General features: G+C 43.7%; 2 protein-coding genes across 10 annotated transcripts in view; one reads left to right on the top strand and one right to left on the bottom strand.

Annotated features, from left to right (window-relative positions):
* Positions 1–19: 19 nt before the first annotated feature.
* Positions 20–8,203, top strand: ERI2 (ERI1 exoribonuclease family member 2). The gene is made up of 9 exons (XM_014610771.3): positions 20–117; positions 199–260; positions 355–438; positions 1,060–1,187; positions 1,392–1,542; positions 2,958–3,058; positions 3,766–3,847; positions 5,993–6,081; positions 6,303–8,203. Exons 1-9 carry the CDS (start codon positions 95–97, stop codon positions 7,638–7,640), a joined length of 2,058 nt encoding a protein of 685 aa, XP_014466257.1. The 5' UTR covers positions 20–94; the 3' UTR covers positions 7,641–8,203.
* An 866-nt stretch (positions 8,204–9,069) lies between these two features.
* The window catches only part of LOC102564227 (acyl-CoA synthetase medium chain family member 3), a 38,463-nt gene continuing 24,325 nt past the window's right edge, over positions 9,070–23,207 (bottom strand). For all 9 annotated transcript variants that reach the window (XM_059716247.1, XM_059716242.1, XM_059716241.1 and 6 more), the window contains 8 exons: positions 22,832–22,911; positions 21,470–21,593; positions 20,391–20,471; positions 17,924–18,025; positions 15,940–16,067; positions 12,109–12,208; positions 10,896–11,015; positions 9,070–9,317 (listed from right to left, as the gene is read on the bottom strand). In XM_059716247.1, the coding sequence (XP_059572230.1) occupies positions 9,231–9,317; positions 10,896–11,015; positions 12,109–12,208; positions 15,940–16,067; positions 17,924–18,025; positions 20,391–20,471; positions 21,470–21,593; positions 22,832–22,911 (822 nt within the window). In that variant the 3' untranslated portion in view covers positions 9,070–9,230. The remainder of the gene's footprint in view (positions 9,318–10,895; positions 11,016–12,108; positions 12,209–15,939; positions 16,068–17,923; positions 18,026–20,390; positions 20,472–21,469; positions 21,594–22,831; positions 22,912–23,207) is intronic.

Below are 23,207 nucleotides of genomic sequence, written 5' to 3'. Positions count from 1 at the left end.
TCCGCCAGACCAGAGCAGCTGATCTGCTGATAGCGTCGATGCAGCCGCCGATGGCGGCTGCAACTGCCGTTGGGCGCGGAAAACGGCCGTAGTTATGGCAACCAAGCAGCTGGCCAGGTGCGCCCCCCTCATGCGGGGGGGATGGGGGAGAGCGGGCGCAGGCCGCGGCTCCGCCAACCTCTCGTGTTTCCTCCGCAGGCGACTCGGGCTGGTCCGGGCTTGCTCCGCGCACTGCCGGGCCGGGCTCGCGGCCCCCTCACGTGAGTGGCACATTTTTGCCCCTCTCCCCTCCCCCCCCCCCGCGCTTCTTGTCGGCGGCCGCGTCCCAGCGCCGCTCCGTGTCGTGTGTTGCAGGGCAGCGCTTCCGCTACGTCGTGGTGATAGACTTCGAGTCCACGTGCTGGAGCGGCGGGACGAGCCGCCGCAGCCCCGAGATCAGTAGGTGGCAGCGGCGGGAGTTTTGCCTCGTTAGGCCGGCAAGTGCCGCGGGGGCCACCCGAGAGAGCGGCGTTTTTCTCTCGGGAAAAGGCCCCTGGGATCTTGCTGCAGAGCCAGGTGCATTCATTCCCAGAGCGCTGGTCCCCACCACTCCTCTGTTGGTCTAATACAGCATCTCGCATCTACTCAGAGAACCCGGCCTGGCCTACCCCTGGGAAGTCACTCACTTACAGATATTACAGCCTGCTGGGTCGCGAGCGCGCTTCGTGTGCTCTCGTTCATGCCCTGAGGTGCTGCAACACACGGGATCCAGAAACGGTGTCGTCCGTAATACGCAGGAAATGGGAAAAATCCCACTCATAGAAATTCTCTCTCTTTAGGGGTATCAGTGGTGATGTGTTGGGGGCTGCGGGGGGACCCCCCACCTCCCCCCCACTCGGTGACTGGTTGCTGAGGGGGGGGGCATGTGCCCCCTCCCCAACTAAGGTGGCACCAGTTGCCCATGAGGGGTGTATTTGACTTTTGTACCTTTTTTTGATACTGGCTTTAAGTCATATATTTAAACTCTAATTTAAGTCAATTTGTCGATATGCGTGAGTATTGTTCACTGTTTTTTTCTAGTTGAATTTCCAGCCATTTTATTAAACACGTCAACTGGCGAGATTGAATCTGAATTCCACACCTATGTCCAGCCCTGGGAACACCCGGTTCTCTCTGAATTTTGTACAGAACTCACTGGAATAACACAGGTATCATCTTTATATAGCACATCACAAGGTGCTTACGTTGCAACTAATCAAGTTTGTAATCTCAATCTTGTTTACAGTGGTACAGGAATGTAAATATCCTGACCAAAATCTAAAAGTGGATGTATTGTTTCTGAACTGTAAGCATGAGATGAGCGTCAGCACGCTAACGGGTAACTGTATGTGCCTCTTCTCTGTTCCATCAAGAATCAAGTTGCCGAAGGTGTTCCTCTAAACATTTGCTTATCAATGTTTTCTAAGTGGATTCAAAAGATACGAACGGAGAAGAAAATCACTTTCAGTTTAGATGTTCTGAGCCATCCTGAAACTAAATCATGTACCTTTGTTACTTGGTCAGGTGAGGAACTTTTCATTTTTACTGAATTTTGGTATTTGGGTCACACTAATATGAAAAACTCGTAGTGGATGGGTTGGTATCGACCTGGAAGGGTGTGGGCAGTGGGGTCCCGCAGGGCTTGGTCCTTGGACCGATACTCTTCAATATCTTCATCAGTGACTTGGATGAGGGAGTGAAGTGTACTCTGTCCAAGTTTGCGGATGACACAAAACTGGGGGGAGAAGTGGACACGCTGGAGGACAGGGAACAGCTACAAGCAGACCTGGACAGGTTGGACATATGGGCAGAAAACAACAGAATGCAATTCAACAAGGAGAAATGCAAAGTGCTGCACCTAGGGAGGAAAAATGTCCAGCACACCTACTGCCTAGGGAATGACCTGCTTGGTGGAACGGAAGCGGAAAGGGATCTTGGGAGTCCTAGTGGACTCCGAGATGAACATGAGTCGGCAGTGTGACGAAGCCATCAGAAAAGCTAATGGCATTATCGTGCATCAGCAGATGCATGACGAACAGATCCAAGGAGGTGATACTTCCCCTCTATCGGGCGCTGGTCAGACCGCAGTTGGAGTACTGCGTGCAGTTTTGGGCGCCACACTTCAAGAGGGATGTGGATAACCTGGAGAGGGTCCAGAGAAGGGCCACTCGTATGGTTAAGGGCTTGCAGGCCAAGCCCTATGAGGAGAGACTGGGGCACCTGGACCTCTTCAGCCTCTGCAAGAGAAGGTTGAGCGGTGACCTTGTGGCTGCCTATAAGTTCATCATGGGGGCACAGAAGGGAATTGGTGAGGTTTTATTCACCAAGGCGCCCCCGGGGATTACAAGAAATAATGGCCACAAGCTAGCAGAGAGCAGATTTAGACTAGACATTAGGAAGAACTTCTTCACAGTTTGAGTGGCCAAGGTCTGGAACGGGCTCCCAAGGGAGGTGGTGCTCTCCCCTACCCTGGGGGTCTTCAAGAGGAGGTTAGATAACCATCTGGCTGGGGTCATCTGAACCCAGCACTCTTTCCTGCCTATGCAGGGGGTCGGACTCGATGATCTATTGAGGTCCCTTCCGACCCTAGCATCTATGAATCTATGAAAAAATGATGTTCTTAGCTTAGCCCTCACAGCATTAATGCAAACTTTTCCACTATAACTCTTGCCAGTGTTATCATTGTCCCAATGTTAGGTCTCAGTCATTATAGCATTCCTGCTGTTTCTCTGCTGTGTCGTTTAGGAACCCATGCTATCAACTTACTCTCTCTTGTAAAAAGATACAAGTGGATGGACTGTACTGATAAAAATGAATAGATTTCATATTTTTTGCATCTTGGCCTGTAGGCTCTGAAGCTGGTTTTGTGTTATCTTTGCTTTACCTGCACTATGTCATGATATTGTCCTATATCATGTTTATTTTTATCTCTTGTACAGACTGGGATCTAGGAGTTTGTTTGCATTATGAGTGTAAAAGAAAGCAGCTGCGAAAACCTGATATTTTAAACTCTTGGATTGATCTCAGAGCAACGTACAAGGTTTGAGAATCCAGTAGATTTTATGGGTACACATTTTTTAGTCACCTAAAAGTAAATTGTATATCCAGGTTTACAACCAAGTAGTACATGTGTATGTTCAAGTAAATAGCATTGCTCCTCCCCCCCCCCCGGCACGCACACATACTTCTTGTATTTGGCAACAGGAAAGAAGGATATAAGCCCAGAGCTATACAGATTTTAATGTCAGACCTTAGTTTTACCTGTTAAGCTCTTGACTGGGTGTAAATTATTTGTAATAGAGTCAGTTTTCATTGTCCCTGAACAAGAAATACCAGTAGTTTCTAGAAATGTTTTTTTGTTTTCCATTTAAAAGAAGCTTGCACCTGTGCCCAGTTTAAAATAATTAGCAGGCCTTTGCTGTTGCAACATATACACCAAGTTAAATGAATGTAATCATATGACTTAGAGTTGTATTCCCATAAGATTGTTCAGTTACCTCTTCCTTTGCTGTGAATCACACATGTGTAACTGACAAACTTGAGGGGGGTGTACAGGATAGTTTTTAGCCCAAAACTGGGAGACTGGAATCTCTGCAATTTTAAATTGCTGTAGAGCAAGTTACTTAATCTTATGTAACCCAACTACATTAGAATGCATTTGTCTCACAAGGGCCTTGTGAGGTTTATTGTATGTAAGATGATATTGTGCTTCATGTATTTTCTAAAATTATTGCATTTTTTTCTTAGAACTTCTACAGTAGAAAGCCTAAAGGGTTAAATGGCGCTTTACAGGATTTGGGGATAGAGTTTGCAGGACGGGAGCATTCTGGTGAGTGTGAGCTGACCAGCATTATTATAAAGTATTTTATAAAAGCAGCTAAAATACAGAAATTACAACCTTACTTATTTCCATGTGATGTGATCCACACTAACAAAAAATCTGAATAAAGAAGCTAGAGGGTTCAGATGGTTGGATGTTTCATCTCAGATATTTGATTCTTAAGATCATTAGCTGTGAAACTCTTGTATTCTCCTTGAAGTCCATTGCAGTGCTTTGTGCAGATAACTTGAATGACAAGGTCACAAGTCAGAAGCTTTTGAACGGGCACTGTGTTTGCTGTAGCCTGATAAATAGTTCAATGTGGGTAGTTACCATATTTACGTGAACATAAGACAGAGTATTTTCTCCCTAGTCAGCATGGGGAGAAAAGCTCCTGTTCTTACATTCACATACAAGGAAACCTCTTATCTGTTAATAACATGTTATCTGTTATTAAACTGGTGCCAAAAACAGCATGTGCTCAGTAATAGATACCAACTATGAAATTAAAAGTAGCCAACACTGAGCACGACCATAAAACATTTGGCCCATATTGGGCAAACATACTGATGGGAACCTACCATAAGAATAGGTTAGTACAGGCCAACTGACCACATAGTAATATTCATTGTACTCGGTCCCCCTCAACACTGACTCCTTTTCAAGTCATGTGAGCCACTGCATTGAATATATTTTAGCTTCCTTTTCATTTCCCACTGAGCTGTGCCTTCCTTTCCCATTTCCAATTCCTGTTTCACCAGCCTTCCGCAAATATCTGGTAAACTTCATCAAGCAGGGCCCCAAACTGTTCCCCCAGAATCCTGCTGTCACCTCCTTTCAGCCTGTTACATGTGATTAGTGAGGCCCTATCCTCCATGAGGTGAAGCTGGATCAGGTTGCTCTGTTGCCCCATCTGCATATAAATTTTGGAGGATCCCAGGACTCATAACAAGAACACCCAGCTCTAGTCATGAGTGGTGGGGGTTATTAGAACATAGATCCTTTATGGGGAGTACACACACATACTGAGCATTTCTGAGCTATAGGGTCACTATGGCTTGAAACTCTATTGACTCTGCTGGGGCTCAGCCCAATGAAGTATGTGGCAAATTGTGAGCCTTTTGGCCCATATGCATATTTGCTAGGGGAGATACCATGAAGTGGTTTGCATGACCAGTACCATGAGTGTAGCTTCCTGCAGAGGTCAGATAACCTTGAATGGCACATCTTTTAAAACCATTCTCAGAGATGGGAAATTTCTTCCTAGCTTGCTCCTTTGGCCTGTTGGCAGGCTTGCACGTAGAATGCCAGCCGTACATTTGGGAGTATCAGAAGCCCCAGGCCAAAGAGTCTGGGAGGGACGATACTTGCCAGTGGTAGCGCCACACAGATTTGAATGACCAAGTAGTCATTGGAATTTGGGATGGATTTGGCTAATTTGGCCTGAGACATGAAATTTAATAGTAATAATAATAGAAGTTTCTACACAGACTTGAACAATTGAGTTCTGCTCAGTTGCAATTTGAAACTTAATTTTGAACTGATTTGGCTCTGAAAATTAAATTAAAAAAAAAGTTTGTAATATATAGGTTAAAAAGTTCTGGGTAAAAGTATGTTTCTGGAGTACATATGCTAAAACTTGTGGCAATTTCCAAAAAAGGCAAAATACATAAATTCTGGATGAACTAAATTACTATAGGTATGTTTATTTCAAAGCCATTGTTTTCAAAATTGCCTCACTTCCTTGTGCTCAGGAAGAGCAGGATCTGGCAATAAGGGCAGTGGAAGGAGTTGCAGGGGGAGAAGTAGGTGCGGCAGAAGGCAAGGGGACTACCTGACCTCTCCATCTCCATTTTTTCCTTGCTGTAGTAGTGGGAGGGGGGCAAAAGCAAGGCAAACCTCTAATGATTAGATTCTATACCTGGAAAATTTATAATATATTTATAACTTTTCCATGAATAGAATCTAATTATTGGGGGGTCAGCTTATATTTGAGTAAATAGGTAAGCAAAGGCAGTGATACAATGACAGTATTCAGTGACACTTACTGAGCATTGACTTCGCTTACTTATCTAAATTTTACTATGCCACTCATTTGCTACTCTCAGTAGTGATTTTTAAAAATAAGAAAGTAATATAACACATCTTCCAAAGGGCTGGATGATTCTCGGAACACTGCCCGTCTTGCTTGGAGGATGATCTGTGATGGATGCACGCTGGAAATTACCAAATCTTTAGATAAGGTTGGTGAGTTCTTCATTTGTTCCTTTCTTCTTGCCTCAAGTCCTGGAATACAGTCAAATGGTGAGGTCACTGAAATAATGGAACAAAGACTTTGAACGTAATTTGTGTTAGGACACTAATAATTGTGTTAGGGCACTAATAAGGCAGACATCTCTTATCTCATACATTGACTTCTGGACATCCATTTTCCAAAATCTCAGTTTGTTAATGGAATTCCTAGGTGCAGCCAAAGAAGAATTCAGTTTCAAGATGTCTGAATATAAACCCCACTGAAGATGAGCCAGTGGAAAGTAATGATGGCACTGAAACTTTATGTAAAGATAGAATATGCAACAGCAGCTGCCTGGCTGAGAACAAACGGAATACAGTTACTGAAACAATTATAAATTCCAGTGCAGAGATACAGGCCCAGGAAAAATCCAGTTGTACAAGTTCCTCTACAAATATCCATGTTGCATCTGCCTGCAGAAGAAAGGCTGACTTATGTGGTCAAGCCCCAAATGGCATTGTCGCAATTGATAAAATTCCTTTTCTTGGACAGCCACGGACTCCTCGTGGTTGTTTATTGACTGGTTTCCAAAAAGGATTAAATGGAAACCTTACTTCTACCTCTAACTACAACTCTTCAGCGCCTGGGTCAGGGCTGGTGCTTGTCTCCACTACTCTCTCCTCTGTTAATATCTCTGATGGGGATATAAGTACTAGTTCTGACTGTTTATCCATGTTGACTGATTGGGAGGATGTAGCTTTAATACCAGAATCTCAGCATGAACACAGTTCAGACTCTGTGCAACTGAAATATGACCCAAATACAGAGACTTTCTCAGTTCCAGCAGAAGTGATGGTTTTGGAAGAACCAGCTGTGGCGCATTCAGACTTAGAACATTTGAGAGAAACTGCTGTGTCTTTGGGATCTTCAAAGTCTATTGTATACAAAAGTCCTAATACTACCATCTATAATGTAGGAATAGCCCAAAAGCAGACTCCAAATTGTTCGTCTTTTAAGTTACCACCTGCTAGAGGAGATGTTACTTTATCAAGTACGGTGTTAATTGGAAAAGATTCTACTGAAGTTCCTAAAAGAAAGTTGTCTAATCCAGAAACTGTCCCACCAGCAAAAAAGCAGTCATTTACTGTATATGAAGATAAAACTGTATCTCCTGATCAGTTCCTGCCTTTAAGAAGTTCAAGCTCATACAACACTCCTACTTTTGTTTTAAATCCCAGAGTCAACATGGATCAATCTATGAGGGCAGTGAAAAATGAAAAATTGACCCCACCCTTATGTAATTGTGGTCGAAGAGCTAGAAGACTAAATGTGTCCAACAATGGTCCAAATCATGGCAAAACATTCTACAGCTGTCCTGTTGGAAAACATGAAGGGAAGAAGAGAGGCTGTGGATATTTCAAGTGGGAACATGCCCTTTTAAAGGAGAGATCTGCTAATCATTTGTCCCTGACTGTAAATGATTTAACATCTCCAAGATCATGTGTCAATATATCAGGAAGTTCTTCTCCCAGGAACTATATTTGTCTAAGGCCTTCAATGAGAACTTGAATATTCTTTTAATTTTTTGGTTTGCTACTACTACATAAAGAGCAGTCAGATAGCGCCATAGATCTCCATGTCCTGCAAATGAAGTAGAAATGACTACTGCAGATCAAAATGGAAACCGTGGAAACAGATAGAGCTACATAAGTTAAAATGCTAGATACAATAATGGAAACTCAGATATTGATGAAGTGTGAGGATTTATGAAGGTTGGTCGAGCTGATGTGAAAGTATAAGTAGCTGGCATCACAAATTTTAACATTTTTATTTTATCGTGCCTTTTATATTTTTAATAGCCAAACATACTTAAATACCAGCTTTGGCGTAATACAAATATTGTATACAAGTGCTTTTTAATTTAATTTTTTTTAATCAAAAATGTATTCACAACTTGCGCTTTTTTACAATGTATGCATATCTAATTCTTTTTCATTCCATGGTAGTTGAAGCAGTGGTGATGATTTTAACACTTTTTACTACTGAAATCATATAAAAATGTAATATAAATTCCTCTGACATTTTATCAAGTAAATAAACTTAAAAACGCAATAAAAAAATATTAAGGCTTCTGCTGTTGTTACATCTACATCTTTGCATTGTACTTCACATCACAATATCTGGGCCAGTTCAGTGTCATGACAATGTATATATTTATGCAGACCTAATCTTTATTAAATAACCGATAATATCACAATACGAGGGATAACTTGTAAATTCGCTCTTTCATTAATTTCTATCCTTATATTCTGCAATTTTTATAACAGAAAACTTAACCCTGGGAGCTTAGCTATCTAAAAGAAAATATTAGGGAGAGGTATAGTGATATCTATAACTTAGTGTACATATGAGCTCTGTCAATTGTAGAGACATTTGTCTTTTAAATATATGCTTAGGTTACCAGTTAGTAATAATGGATGTATTAAATATGTAAAGTAGCAAAAATACTTTTGTAGAGAAGATTAACTCAAACTACCTGACAGCTGTGAACTAGGAGTACATAAACATTGCATTAATTAAAACTAATGGATATAGAAAACTACCATCACCTAATATTTTCCTTTCAAAGTTTTATTTTCTCATAAGTGTGTATGAGGAGATATGGTGAAGACAGCCTTAAAATCCAGGATTACTATATTTGATTGCACAAAATACAGGAAGAACTATGTGCTTTTTTTTTTAGCTGACAGTTAGTTCCTGGCACTACTAAGATACAAACTTTGGATACAGATCCACTTGGTTCCTATTGTCTGTGTATATTCTTTCCTGTATATTTGTGTACTTAAACAATAGGTGTTATTGTTAAAACTTTAATTTTTATCTCTGGCAAAATGTTTTCAGTCTTTTTAGGTCTACAACACATGGAAAAAGAAATGCTCAACTACAGAGATGCCCACCAAAGGCCTAATCTTACATTGCTTATTCATCCAAGTTCCTACTGAGGTCAGTAGAGGTTTGGAGACGCACAAAATGTACTGTGATGCTCTAGATCTGCGCACTTTAAAATAGAACCAAGGAACAGAACAAGAAATTGCAATAGGAGAAAGAAGTATTTCCCTTTGTAAAAACTAATAATGCAAAATAAATGCTTAGATAATTCTAAATTTTCTCCCACTCTTTCTTACGCAGTTCATTTCTTTTGATCTTTCCACTAACTGTCTTTGGCAGCTGTTGAACAAACTCCATCTATTGGACAAGAGAAGAAATTACAAATCAATGCACAATAAATTAACAAGTAGATGCACTCATCTAATGCACTTAAATATTTTAGTTTGTCTTTACTTGGAAGATATGGAATTATAATTATTAAGAATAAAAGGTTTTTTCTTTGGGTCTGTTTAAGGAATGTAAGTGAGTGGAGAGAGAACTGTCAGTAATACATTTAGCAAAGGTTTATATTTGAAACCTTCAAACTTCTTAGCAGTGCTGTGCCTACAAGTCAAATTATTCTCAGTCCACATCTGTGAAAAGTAACCTGATATTTGTGATGTACAAAAAGCTTTAAGTTGTTTATGCACTTGCTGCAGGAGGTACTTTAATTAGCAAAAGGGCACTTCAATGAGAGCAGCTCCAAGAGCTGCTTTTATTGAAGCACCTGGAGTGTAACTTGTATCACTGTTCCTACGCTGAAAAATGGCAGTGGGGGCACTTTAACTAAAGCGTATCATACAAGCTTTAGTTAAAGCACTCCTGCTACCATTTTTTAGTACGGGGATGCTGATGCATGTGACGCTGGAGTCTGCTGGAGTGTAGTAATTACCACGCTCCAGCAGACTTGATTAATTGAGTTTGCTCCAATGTGTTGTAATTGCAGTGCATTGGAGCAGCCTCAACGTATGTGTATAGGTGCCCTTAGTGTCTAACTTTTACTGGTTGCCTTCCGATTGCTAGATATTTCCACTGTATAAAATATTAAATTATTCTTTCTGTAACTAAGCTATTCTGTTCCTTGGGTTAGGAGCTCCTTGGGGTGATTATTTGCAGTTTCTTGTTTCATAGTAGCTAGGGTCAGGAGGTACCTGAACAGATAATTTAGCCTGACCCCTTGCCACAGGCAGGAATGAATGCTGGTTTCACAAGACCCCAGACAGGTGATTATCCAACCTGTTCTTGAATTTGCCCAAGGTAGGGGCAAGGACTACTTCCCTGGGAAGCTGGCTCCAGATTTTGGACACCCTAACTGTAAAATATTGCCTTCTGATCTCTTACCTTAAACCTATTCTCCATCAGCTTATTAACATTGTTCTTGTCACCGCAGGTGGTGCAGGGGAGAAAAGGGCTCTGCCTATTTGCTGTTGATCTCCCCAGATGAGTTTGTAAGCAGCCACCAGGTCCCCCCTCAGCCTCCTCTTGCTGAGGCTGAACAGGTTCAGGTCCCTCAGTCTCTCCTCGTAGGGCCTGTCCTGCTGCCCTCTCACCAAGCGGGTGGCCCTCCTCTGAATGTTTCACTAAACTCTCCAGCTTTGCCATCATTCTCATCTTTACAGTGATATGCTTGGTGGTGCAGTACTGACAAATAGCTTGCCACCAATTATTATAGAGCCAGTATACCAGTATATGGCTGCACAGGGATATCTTGTGACTGTTCATCAGATTTGGATTTCTGCTTCAGTAATCTCCATAATGCCTATCTCTTCTCTGTTAGTTTCTTATGAATGTAGATATGGGAATACAATAAAGTGCATATATGCAGAACTTTCATTTCCACACTGCTGAGTGATTGTAATGTATTTGTCAAAAATACCTGCCCATTTGAACATTTACCTTTCTAGGATACTTGTATGGGGCAGTGACTTTTTTTACATGGTCCTGTAACTTGGTGATCAGTTTTTCTGGATCTTGCGAAAGGTAGTCAGATGCCAAAACTACAAAGGCCTTCACCACCTTGAAAAAAGAAATACTGCTGAAATTAAGTGCCTGTAATAAAGTACAGGGATTGTAATGTTTAACAGAACTAATTTGCTGACAAACTAAAAAAATCACTAATTTATAGGCAGGCTCTGAACACTTTGCTCAGGTAAGGCTTGTATGGACAGTTAATCTAGAGAACAGCACCTGGATGCGTACTATGTGTAAAAAGAAGTAAATTCAAGCCAACCTTATCTTTAATATGCAATTCTAACCTAAAGTGTTTGCAAGTCTTAGCATGAAAAATCATAAGCACTTTGGCTGCACAGTGATAAAATGTAGCTGCTATTTACTGTATCACCATATTAACTATAGGACACTGTACTCCACTGTGCAAATATTTTCTTGCATTCAGATAAATACAGACAGTCCTAGGACTTACGACACAATTGATTCCTGAAAACCACGTCTTAAGTCAAAACATTGTTTCTTATGAGACAATTGGTTCCGAGTTACAATGTTATAAATGGGGATTGGTTCCTGAACCAAGGCCTGATACCCTATTTTCATGAAAAATACCCCAGAATTTTTTACTTAATCAATTATAGTAATATAGCTACATTAATGTATTTATATTGTAAATAGCAATCATAGTGATTTGGAAGGACTTCTTTGAGGTGACTTTGCTGTACTTTTTGAAAGGCTCTTGTTTAGACTTTTTGAAGGGTTTTTGACTGGAGTCTTCTCAGGAGTCTTGGCTGCAGGTTTTCCTGGAGTCTTGACTGCTTTTTTAAAGAAAGTATCCAGGGAAGTTTAGACAGATGTTCTCCAGGGAGGTAAGTGTAGCAGTGAACTTGTTTGCTGGCGTGGCGTTGCATCGGATCAAGTGTTATAAAGTCGAGACTGACGTCATAAAGTTGAAACAGGGTGTCAATTTATAAACATAAGTGCGAAACACTGTAACTCGAAATTTTGTAAGTCGAGGACTGCCTGTATTACGGATATGACTGCTAAACAGTTTGTAGTAGCCTATTGAGAATCAAGGTTCTGTTTAGGGCTCAGTTTTGTATGTGTTAACACACACACACCCACACACACACACACACTCTCTCTGTCTCTAAAACTGTACCTCTCCTCTGATGGGATCTGGGCTGCTGACAGCAGCTGATTCTACCACTGCTGGGTGTTCTGTCAGTGCGCTTTCAACTTCAAACGGTCCAATACGGTATCTTTAAAATGAAAAAGAGGCTGTTTTATACATTTGGTACTTGATAAAGTGTGCAAATGAACACAGCTGTATGTGTATCACTGTCACAGGGTCAGATTCCAGGGACAGCTGTGATATTCCCCTGGAGGCTCTACGACCGTGCATTGTTCTGTCTCTAGGGTGCCTTTCCAGCCACACCTTGATGGTCAATATGATAATAGGGATGCTGCCTGCAGGTCTTCATATGACCCAGTTCCACTAAACCTCCATCAGCCTCTGCCTGCACCCAGGCCCCTTGCTGAGCCCCATTCTGCAACAGTGCCCCCCGGATAGTACCTCGAGCCTTAAGGGCAAATTGCATGGCTCCAAATCCACTCCTGCACCACACCCCATGCCTCACTGGGCCGCTGGACCCCTGTGGTCCCACTGTACTTGCTCAAGCCCCCCTCCTTGGGCCTCTGGACCCATGCAGTCCCAGTCTTCCCTGGCCCCTCCCTGGGCCTCTGGGCCCATGTCCCGGTCTTCCTTGTCCCCTCCCTGGGCTGCTGGACCACTGTGGTCCCAGCCTTCCCTGGCTAAGGGACGAGTGGTTGCTCCTCAAGGGAACAATCCTGGATGCGCAAGCAAAGTCCATCCCATCTTGGAGGAAAGGCAGCAAAAGGGCACAGCAGCCCCCCTTGGCTCTCCAGAGAACTGACGGACCTCCTGCGTCTTAAAAGGAAGACCTACAAAGGATGAAGGACTGGAACCACCTCCAAGGAGGAATGCTCTACTCTGGTCCGGACCTGCAGGGAGCAAACCAGGAAAGCCAAGGCTGCAATGGAACTCTAGCTAGCTACAAATATCAAGGACAATAAAAAGTCCTTTTCTAGATATGTGGGGAGCCAGAGGAAAAGCAAGGGCAACTATGGGCGCTTGCTAAACCAGATGGGACAACTGACAACTGATGCCCATGAAAAAGCAAACTTGCTAAATGGGTACTTTGTATCAGTTTTTCACCAGTCCCATGGGATGCCCCTGCCCACTGTGGGTCAGGGAGGCCTGGGTGAGGGAGATTCCTTGCCTTCCATTGAAGCTGATCTCATGAAGGAATACCTTGACAGGCTGGATACCTTCAAGTCAGCTGGCCCTGACGGTTTACCACCCAAGGGTACTCAAGGAGCTGGCAAGCATCATAACTCAGCCCCTGGCATGGATCTTTGAAAACTCCTGGTGCTCTGGTGAAGTGCCTGAAGATTGGAAGAAGGTCAATGTCATGCCAATCTTCAAGGGAGGAAAGTAGATCAGGTAAACTACAGGCCCATCAGCCTGACCTCTATCCTGGGGAAGGTCTTGGAAAAGATTATCAAAGAGGCCATCCTTAACAGACTAGCTAACAGCAATATCCTGAGGGATACCCAGCATGGGTTTGTTGTGGGTAGGTCTTGCTTCACCAATCTCATTTCCTTTTACAACCAGGTGACCCATCACCAGGACAAGGGGGAAGAGATTGATGTTGTATATCTTGACTTTAAAAAAGCCTTTGATCTGGTATCCCATGATCACCTCTTGGCTAAACTGGCCAACTGCGGCCTCGTCCTCACCACAATCCACTGGCTGGGGAATTGGCTCTGCGGTAGAACCCAGAGGGTGGTGGTTGACGGAAGCCAGTCATCTTGGTGCACGGTCACCAGTGGGGTCCCTCAAGGCTCTGTCCTAGGGCCTATACTGTTTAACATCTTCATCAATGCTTCTGACACCAATGTCCACATCAGACTGGCCAAGTTTGCTGATGACACTAAACTCTGGGGTAAAGCATCCACACCTGAGGACAGGAGTGTAATCCAGGCACGTCTGGACAGGCTTAGGAAATGGGCAGACGAGAACCCGATGGTGTTTAACACCGAAAAATGCAAGGTTCTCCACCTTGGGAGGAAAAACCTGCAGCATGCTTATAGGCTCGGCAGTGCTACGCTGGTTAGCACTACAGATGAAAGGGAGTTGTGGGTCATGATTGACCACAAGATGAACATGAGCCTTCAATGTGATGCTGCGGCTAGTAAAGCAAGCAAAACACTGGCTTGCATCCATAGATGCTTCTCAAGCAAATCCTGGGATGTCATTCTCCCGTTGTACTCAGCCTTGGTGAGGCCACAGCTGGAGTACTGCATCCAGTTTTGGGCTCCACAATTCAAGAAGGATGTGGAGAAGCTTGAGAGAGTCCAGAGGAGAGCCATGCACATGATCAGAGGTCAGGAAAACAGACCTTATGATGACAGGCTGAGAGACATGGGACTGACTCTTCAGCCTAGAAAAGCGCAGGATCAGGGGTGATCTGGTGGCCACCTATACGTTTATCAGGGGTGCTCATCAGGATCTGGGGGAACGTCTTCACCAGAGCACCTCAAGGGATGACAAGATCAAACGGTCACAAACTCCGCAATTCAGACTGGACGTAAGGAAGAACTTCTTTACGGTCCGAGCCCCCAAGGTTTGGCATAGACTGCCGCCAGAGGTGGTTCAAGCACCCACTTTGAATGCCTTCAAGACACATTTGGATACTTATCTTGCTGGGATCCCATGATCCCTGCTGACTTCCTGCCCCTGGGGCAGGGGGCTGGACTCTGATCCTCCAGGGTCCCTTCCAGCCCGAATGTCTATGAAATCTATGAAATCCCTGGCCTCAACTCGCTCTCAGACTCCTACTAGCCATTGTCATCCTGGAGTACACGCTTCCTGACCCCTCTTTGGCTGTGACCACACAAAGACCTTTGTGCCTTTTCTAGGCCCTGGCCCTGCTTCCAGGCGAGTTGAGACTCCAGGCTCTCCCAGCTCTGGCTGTTTCTCGCGGTGGGCTCTCTCACCCTTTGGCCCCTCCTGGGCCCTGGCCCCAGCATAGGCCAATCAAGGTTTCCAGGGTCTGTTCTTGAACTGTCAGCCCTCTTCTCTCTGTGGGTCCACCCACTCGGGCCTCTCCATGGGTCACTCTCTCTCTCTGCAGGTTCAGAGTCTTCCATAGGTCTGGCTACATAGCCCCTTCTGTGGGCACATCCAGACCCCTCAATAGACTCCCTGTACTCTGCCCCGCTCACGAGGTTCTCTCAGACGCACCAAAGGTTCTCAATAGGCCCACCAACTCTCAGCCCCTCTCCCAGGACTTGCCTGGTCTCTCAGTAGGCCCCGTGCACTCAGCCTCTCTCTCTCCAGGCACATCAGGCCTCTCAACACGGCTCAGGCACTCAGCCCTTCTCTTAGGGCTCTCTTTGCCCCTCAACAGGCCCACATACTCTCAGCCCCCATCTCGGGGTTCTGGACCCCACACTAGGTCCCCAGAATCCTTCTCCATCCTCTTAGTTCCTACCCAAACCTCCAGATATCATTCTCCTTGCTGGCTTTCAGGAGCTGCAGCCTTCCTTCTGGGTGATGTCCCTGCCCCAGCTCCCATGATGTTACTGCCAGCCCTGCTCTTGGGGTCTGGGCTTATATCTTGTGTAAGCCCAGTCCTTCTCCAATCAAGACACACCCTTATAATCAGGTAACACCCCCCGCCCCCTCTCCAGGCCTAGCTTTGGCCCTCCAGTCAGCTGACTCTCCAGTTAGGCCTGACCCCACCTGCCAGTGGCTCAGCAGGCTGCCTGACCTCTCAGAGTGGCAGGCATATCTAGTGCCCTGCCACACTCCTTCCCCCTTAAGCTCAAAGTGGCAGACACATCAGGTGCCCTGCCACACACCTGCTTTGAGTCTAACATTGCAATGTGAAGCATAAATTGTTACCCAGCAGAATTGATGACATCATCAGCTCTTCCAACAAACCAGAAGTATCCATCTTCATCCACAAACCCTCTGTCCCCAGTGATATAAAAACTGCCACGTATTGTAGAATCAGTTTTCTCTGGATCATCCTAGTAAACATTAAATTGCATTTGACAAATGTTACTCTGCCTGCAAATAAATGAATTTTTCTAATTTATGTAAAAATGAGATATGACACTTATTTCAGCATTTAATATATATTCCCCCATAATTTAATATGACAAAAACCCCTCCAATTCTGTAGGAAATGTTCCACTTGATCAGATTAAATCCACTCTGCCTTTTCAGATGAATGCTCTTATAAGGTTTTCTTGGGAGTGTCTTGCTCGCTGTGCTACAATACCTTAAATAACTACTGGATACAGAGTTAGAGAATATTTCTTACTAGCTTGATAATCAGGACCATCTACCTCAGAGGTGGGACTTCTGGGTTCCAGTTCCTGTCTCAATGGATATTAATAATTGCTTAAAGCAGATCAATTTGAAGCTGAAAGACCAAGGGTCCACTTCATGCCCTATAGCTTGATAGGCAGGTTTCTCCCATGGGAGATCTATCAGAGGAGAAAACTAATTTAAAGTCTTCCAGAGGCCTGAGTAAGTACTCTAATCACCTGATCTACTGGGCAAGAGCTGGGGCAACTACTCCCTAGCTCTAGAGACCCTTGAGGGCATTAGCCATTAGCACAATTTTCCTCCACCGCTGACAACTCACATTAAAAACCCTTATGTCTTGCTCAGTATTATCCCTCCACCTTCCCCTTGGTTGCCCATAGGTTGAACATCATAGAAGTGACCTTCTGGGAGATGCATAGCTGGTTTGTCTTTTAACATCTTAAGTGTATGGCCTGCCCACTAAAGTTATTAGGCTTCCACTGCAGTTTTTCAACCCAGCTCTTCATAGAACTCGTTCTATTCTTTATTAAATTATCTTTTACACACTTCACTTTTTTTTTTTTACTGGCTTCCTAAAAGTTTAAATACTAAGGAAGAGGGACAACTCAGTATCTCTGAAAAGAAAGTAAGTGCCTGTATCTTGCCTCCATATCAGTTATCATGGTTTTGTATAAGTGTAGCCTGCTCTTTCCCACCAGTTACTTTGAGCTAAAATTAACTGCAGTGAAAAGTGTAGGCTCTCCATACCCTGATCTCCCCCCTCATCAAACAGTTATTAGTAATAATGCTCCTAGATATTTCATTTGTCTAATTTGTTGATAGTCTTGGTTACAGACTGCTAGATAAGAGTAACCAAAGTCATCTCTTTTGCATACAATCATGTATTTGGCTTTTTGTTTTTCTGAAAATTATGTTTCCAGCCAAATCTATTCAAGAAATTCAACCTGAATTCACTCTTTTGGGATGACCAAAAATGTATTTTTCAGTTAATTTACTATTTGCTGGAAGTGTCACCAACTCTAATTCATCCTGCCTCTTTACATCTTTTGTTTAGTACAGCTCCTCTTGGTTTTTCCATACCATGTCATCTTCCTTTTTCTAAAGAGGATCTCTGGTAGCCCTGATGGTGTGAAAGCCTACACCTCTAGGTGGCCAGCTGGAACAGGAATTTAAAATTCATTACATTTTTTTTTTTTTTTACTTCCTAATTCCTTTTCTTTCTTTATCTATATAGCTTTAGTATTTAGTTTTGCAGTCTGTTGTGGGATAGGTCACTTCTATGATGTTGTGCATGAAGGACTCTATGCATTTAGGCTGTAAGAAAGTGCTGAGGCAGAGACCATCTTTTGGGTGTTAGTACAATGGCACAATGGGAAAGGAATGTGGGCATGTTATCACAACAACAGTAATTGTGATGGTAATAATAATGTCTGCAATTTCAGCCCCTGAAAAAATAATCCAGATTTTGCAAAGTAACTCGATTTTCAAGTTATTTGCTAAGGGATAAAGAGATTTTAATAGGTGTGCCGTTTAATTTTGTAGTGAGCCTTACTGCATATCCTGTGAAAAGGCAAAAGGGTTTCTCAGGTTTTACTTTGATGGCAATATCTCCTTCTTCTCCAGGAGGCAGAATGTTGCAATTTTCATCTATAATCTAAAACCAAACAGAATACAGTTTAGTTACCTTGGCTGCAGCCAGATGTGCAGACACATGTGGTTTGTGGCACAGCAAACCTCTGCAGTGCCACAGACCACACTCTTGGAACGTTAAAATGTGCCCTGTACTGCAAATTTTGCTACCAGGAAATTCTGGTAGGGGAAAAAATAAAACGCAAAAAAAGCAGTGTAACGCACATGAAAGGAGCGTGCACTGGCAGCCATGGAGCTTTAGTCCTCCTGGGAGATACTGGCTGCTGGCCAGTGTCTCTACTCCTTTAGTTGCCCCCTGGCTCCTCCAGCATGCCAGGAAGAGTGGGGAAAGGGCAGTTCCCCTAAAGCAGGGTAGTTTGTCCCATACCAAAGCACATGTGCAGGGGCATGCACTGTGGCAAAAAGTAATGGCACAAAACTATTTTTGCTGCTGCAAGCGTATGTCCCTGAATGTGGGGACATGCCCTTGGAGTTTAAAAACAGGTTAAATTAAAATGCTACAATCTTGGGGTTCATTTTGAAATAACTAAACCATTCCTGAATACATTTAACTGTGACCAGCAGGCAACACTGCACCTTCAAACTGGAATTCTGGAATAACTAGCAATTACTCGTCAAGAATGACGGGGGAGGGGGCAGCGCGGGAGGGAACAGAGGCCTGTGTCCGGCCCCCATTCCTCCCCCTCACCTTTGGGGCTGGGCCCACTCCCCCTTTCTACCCTTCCACCGCAGGGCCAGGCCCTCCCCCTCCCCTCCCTGCTGCTGTTGCGGGGCTGGGCTGGGCCTGGTGCCCCCCTGCACTGCTGTTTTGGGGCCGGGCTCCTCCCCACCGTTGCCAGGCTAGGCCAGGGCCTGGCACCTCCCTCCCCCGCTGCCATTTTGGGGCTGGGCCAGGCTGGGCCTGGCATGCCCCCCCCCCCATTACTGCTGTTGTGGGGCCGGCCATTTCACGCTGCTGTTTTGGGGTGGGGTGGGGTGAAGTGGGGCAGGGCAGGGCCAGGCCCGGTGCCTCCCCCCCAACTGCTGTTGCAGGGCTGGGCCCAGTGCAGCCCCCCCCCCCACCCGTTTTGGGGCCAGGCATGTTTCCTCCCCAGCCGCCCAGCCTCTGTCCATCTGCCCTCTCCCCATGAATGATGGGGCGGGGAGGGGGGCGCGGCGGCGTGGAGCACTGCCACCCAGCATCCCGTGCTGCAGCTGCATCCAGGGAGCAGGGGGTGAGGCCAGCACTTCTGGCCTCATCCCCCACTCTGTCCGCTCCATCACCACCACCTCCTGAGAGCAGGGTGGGGGTGCCCTCGAGGCCAGATGCACTGTCCCTGCCGTCATGGCACCAGGGCCTGTTCTTCCTCCATGCTACGGTGGGCCAGTGCCCAGCCCGGGCCCATTCCTCCCCTCCCTCATGTTCCTGCCACGGGTCCAACACTGTTCCCCATCTCCCTTGTGCTGCCATCACTGCCTACGGCTCCCCCACGGAGCAGGGGAGCTGCACTGGCCTTGGCCCCCTGTACCTGCTGTCATGGTGGCGGTCCGCTGTGGTGCCCCTGCCACCTGCAGTCTGAACCCTCCTGAAGCACTCTGATTGGCTGTCGAGACAGCCAATGAGAGTGCAAATAAAGCGTTACAGACAGACAGACCATGACTTTTATCATATTAGTATGCTAATCCATTATACTTTGAATCATGCTTATAGTTGAGGAGTCCAAAACATTTTGCAGACGTTAAGCCTAGCACGTCCAAGCGAGGAAGAAAAGATATAGCAAGTGATCTGTTGGGAAAACAGAATTATATAGAGAAAGGTACATAAAAGACTTGCCCACTGTCATAGTGATTCAATGCTGGAATATAACCCAGTGATTCTGGTTTAATCATCAAAGACCATTCCTTTCTAATACCCCCTAACTAAGCAATTTTAATTTTCAGCAATAAAAAATGAAGTCCAGTCAAAGTTAGTAGATGGCTGTTCATGTCTTACACAGTCTCAAAAAAGAATGATGAAATACTGTAGTGCAGTCATTTGAGCCATGCATTCAATACCATGCATAATCACGTGCATTTTTCTTGAGTTTCTCAATCTCTGTCAAGTCATCCTTCCTTCTGGGACAGATTTTCAAATATCCAAAGCATAACATTTTGTAGGAAATCTATTTGAAATGAAGTGTAGAAACAACCTGCTTACCCCACCCATGGGCAGAAAGCTGGATAATACAAAAGAGAAATCTGCCTTTCTGGATACCTAAATTGAAAATGATTCAGCAGGAAAAATAAGTCCTCTCTCTCTTTTCCCAGGGCTTACTTGTGCTTTCCTGCAAAGAAATCAGAGCCTTCTTACTTTAAGAAAAAATTCCCTAAGGCTTACAGTGGTAAAATACCTGGACATCGTAGTCTGGAGATGGCTTTCCCATAGAACCGGGTTTAATTTGCATTCCCTTGAAAGTTCCACAAACCAGCACCTGTATCAAAAGGTTTTGAAAATTAAACTACGTAGTGTGTGGATTCAGACTTTTGATTTACCTTCAAGTTACTAAATTAATAATCACAAATAAAGTTATACTGGACACCAGAGTTTATCACAATGGAGTTTATTGCTTCCAGGCTCCACCTTTACATGTGCACCCACGACTGCAATATGCTGAGCTGGATCAGAGCAGCCCAAGCTGGCAGGGTCCAGGGGGTCAGTGTGCCAGCCCAAGGCTGTTCTTACCCAGCTCGACATGCTGCGGAGGGACTGGTTGGGGCACAAGGGTGCTTCCACTGTGGGGCTAGCTGGCAGGCAGTCTCCACACTTGAAGCACTCTCATGCCCCAGCCAGCCACGTCAGTGTCTACACATGCAGTGCTATGGAATAAAAAAACTCCACAGCAGGATAGTACTTGTTTTTACAAGTACTACCCTGCTGCAGAGTTGATTAGTTTTCTGTGGACTAATAGGGCTGCACATGTGGATGTGAAATATTTAATGTGGAGCTAAATAGTTTACTCTGCAGTAAATGTTTCTTGTAGACGCACCCACTGTATAGCAGCTCTGTGAGAAGCAATCATTAAAACTATAATCATGCAACAACTGATAAAACTTCTAAAATCCAAGTTCTGCTCTTGGCATTACATGTACAGTGCTGAAGGAAATTAGGACCAGCTGTAAATGTGAATCTGAAAGCAAAATTTGGCATGTAATGAACAGGAATGTGGTTTTGCAGTATTAGGTTCCGATCCAAAGTGCAATGGAGCCAATACAGGGCCTGACTCCTTTCGTTATCTTCAGCGGACTTTGAATCCAGGCTTTAAAATTCTGGATAACTTATTAAACCTAGATTATTTTCAACATCATTTATTGTTACTATTGATTTCTTCCCCTGAAAGATGGCCAGACCATTTATTGTAGTTTTAAATAAGATTTTTCTTGGCAGGATGAATGGAATTTGCTGGAGCATCTCTAAAGCACTTGGATATACCGTTTCTGTCTGTCCATAGCCTTCATAGATATCCAGCCCGGTTTGTGTTTTCCATTTTCCCATCACTTCAGGGTTGATTGGTTCCCCTGCACTCACACAGTGTTGCAGACTCTTGAATTTGCAGCTTTGTGTGAAAGAGAAATAAAAGTCAGTCAGGCAAATAGAATAATTTGCCACACAAGGGAAATTAATTCAAAAGGCTGATTCTGTATCTCTTCTTTTAGTGTCAGTGTGTCAATAGGAGCTGATTCCCATGAAGGAACTGGGTAGAAGAAAGGGTTAGATCATGTTTGCTGTGTCAGTAGGTTGGTTTATTCTTGAAGTACAAGGGTTCGTTATTGTCGTATTTTTTATCCTTACTACTGAAAAAACTGGACATTCTTATGCCTATAAAAATGTAAAACCTTGTCCGAATGCTGCTACCCTTTTGACTTCCACGTTCCCTTGTGGCAATGAGCTCCACAGGTTAATTGCGAAATAGGCTACTTTTTTTGCTCCTTTTAAAAATTAATTGTATGGCGCCTGTTCTGCAAATGACTCCGTATGAGCAGTCCCCACACCTGCAGACTAGCATTGAATGGTTTCTTGTTGTACTACTAGAAAGAGTGACAGAAGGTAGATCTACTACTTCCTATGTCTTTTTTGTTATTGTATTTCTTCACTGTTTGTCTTTTCTACTAAAAATAGAAATAAAACTCTTAACTGAGTCCCCTTCATTCCATTTTAACTATATGGTGTAAAACGGAATTTAGCATATTGTGAAAACCGAAACTCAGCGTTTAATCTCTTACCATAATCTTAGCATAAAATTGGAAATGGAGTAAAAAAATAAAGGAAGAATCTTGGCATTTGGTCTTAATGATATTAACAAAAGATTGTGTCATAGTGGCATTGAGTTAATACCTCCAACCTCCAAATGTTTCAGTTAAACCTACCGGATGCAGGCATATTCCTATAGTTTAGGATATTCAAGGAGTACAAGCTAATAAGAAAAAGTTATTTTTCTTCTTGAAGCAGTGTTCTTATAAACTAGGGCTAGAAAAGAAAGCTTAGGATTGGATAATAGTCTTTTTTTTTTTCCAATAATATGGTTCAAAATTCTGGACTTCTTTTCAAACATTTTTTTTTACCTCAAGTTACTAAACATACGTAAGTTGCATTATCCCTGTATCATATATTTTGGATAAAAGGCTTTGCTGTATTTTGAAAGGTAAGATTCATGACATGGAAAAATGCATGGCCAAATTTTGCGCTCACCTTGAAGGTACTACAGGTTTGTGTTGCTGTAAAAACTGCAAAATTTTGCCCACTATTTTGATCAAATATATTGATCTACTGTAATATACTTTGACTATGCTTTACCTGGTCAGGTCATGCTGCACAAGCATTCGATAAGCAGTTGGAGCAGAACAGACAGTTGTTATGGGATATCTGGACAGACTCTAGAGGATTTAAAATGAAAGCTAAGTGTTGCAAGCAGAAGTTACCATGGTTTCCTTCATCATTTAAATCAGAAAGCTTATGTTTACAGTGTACTATTTGTAACCAATCTATGAAACACTTGATAAGAATAGTAAAGAATTGTGAAAACACATCTGCCTTCAAAATCTCAAGCACTTTTATCATTTTAAGATAGCTTTTTCTGTAAAACAGCTTGTCAATCAGTTTACAATTAGCCTGACATTTCAGGGCTTTTCATCACAAAACATTTTGTATCCTACTTTACAGCATTTCTTAC

The sequence above is a fragment of the Alligator mississippiensis genome, chromosome 13 (genome assembly GCF_030867095.1).
Source record: "Alligator mississippiensis isolate rAllMis1 chromosome 13, rAllMis1, whole genome shotgun sequence".
Taxonomy (NCBI): Eukaryota; Metazoa; Chordata; order Crocodylia; family Alligatoridae; genus Alligator; species Alligator mississippiensis.
Note: the sequence above shows the minus strand (reverse complement) of the source record. Positions and strands in the feature narration are given on the sequence as shown.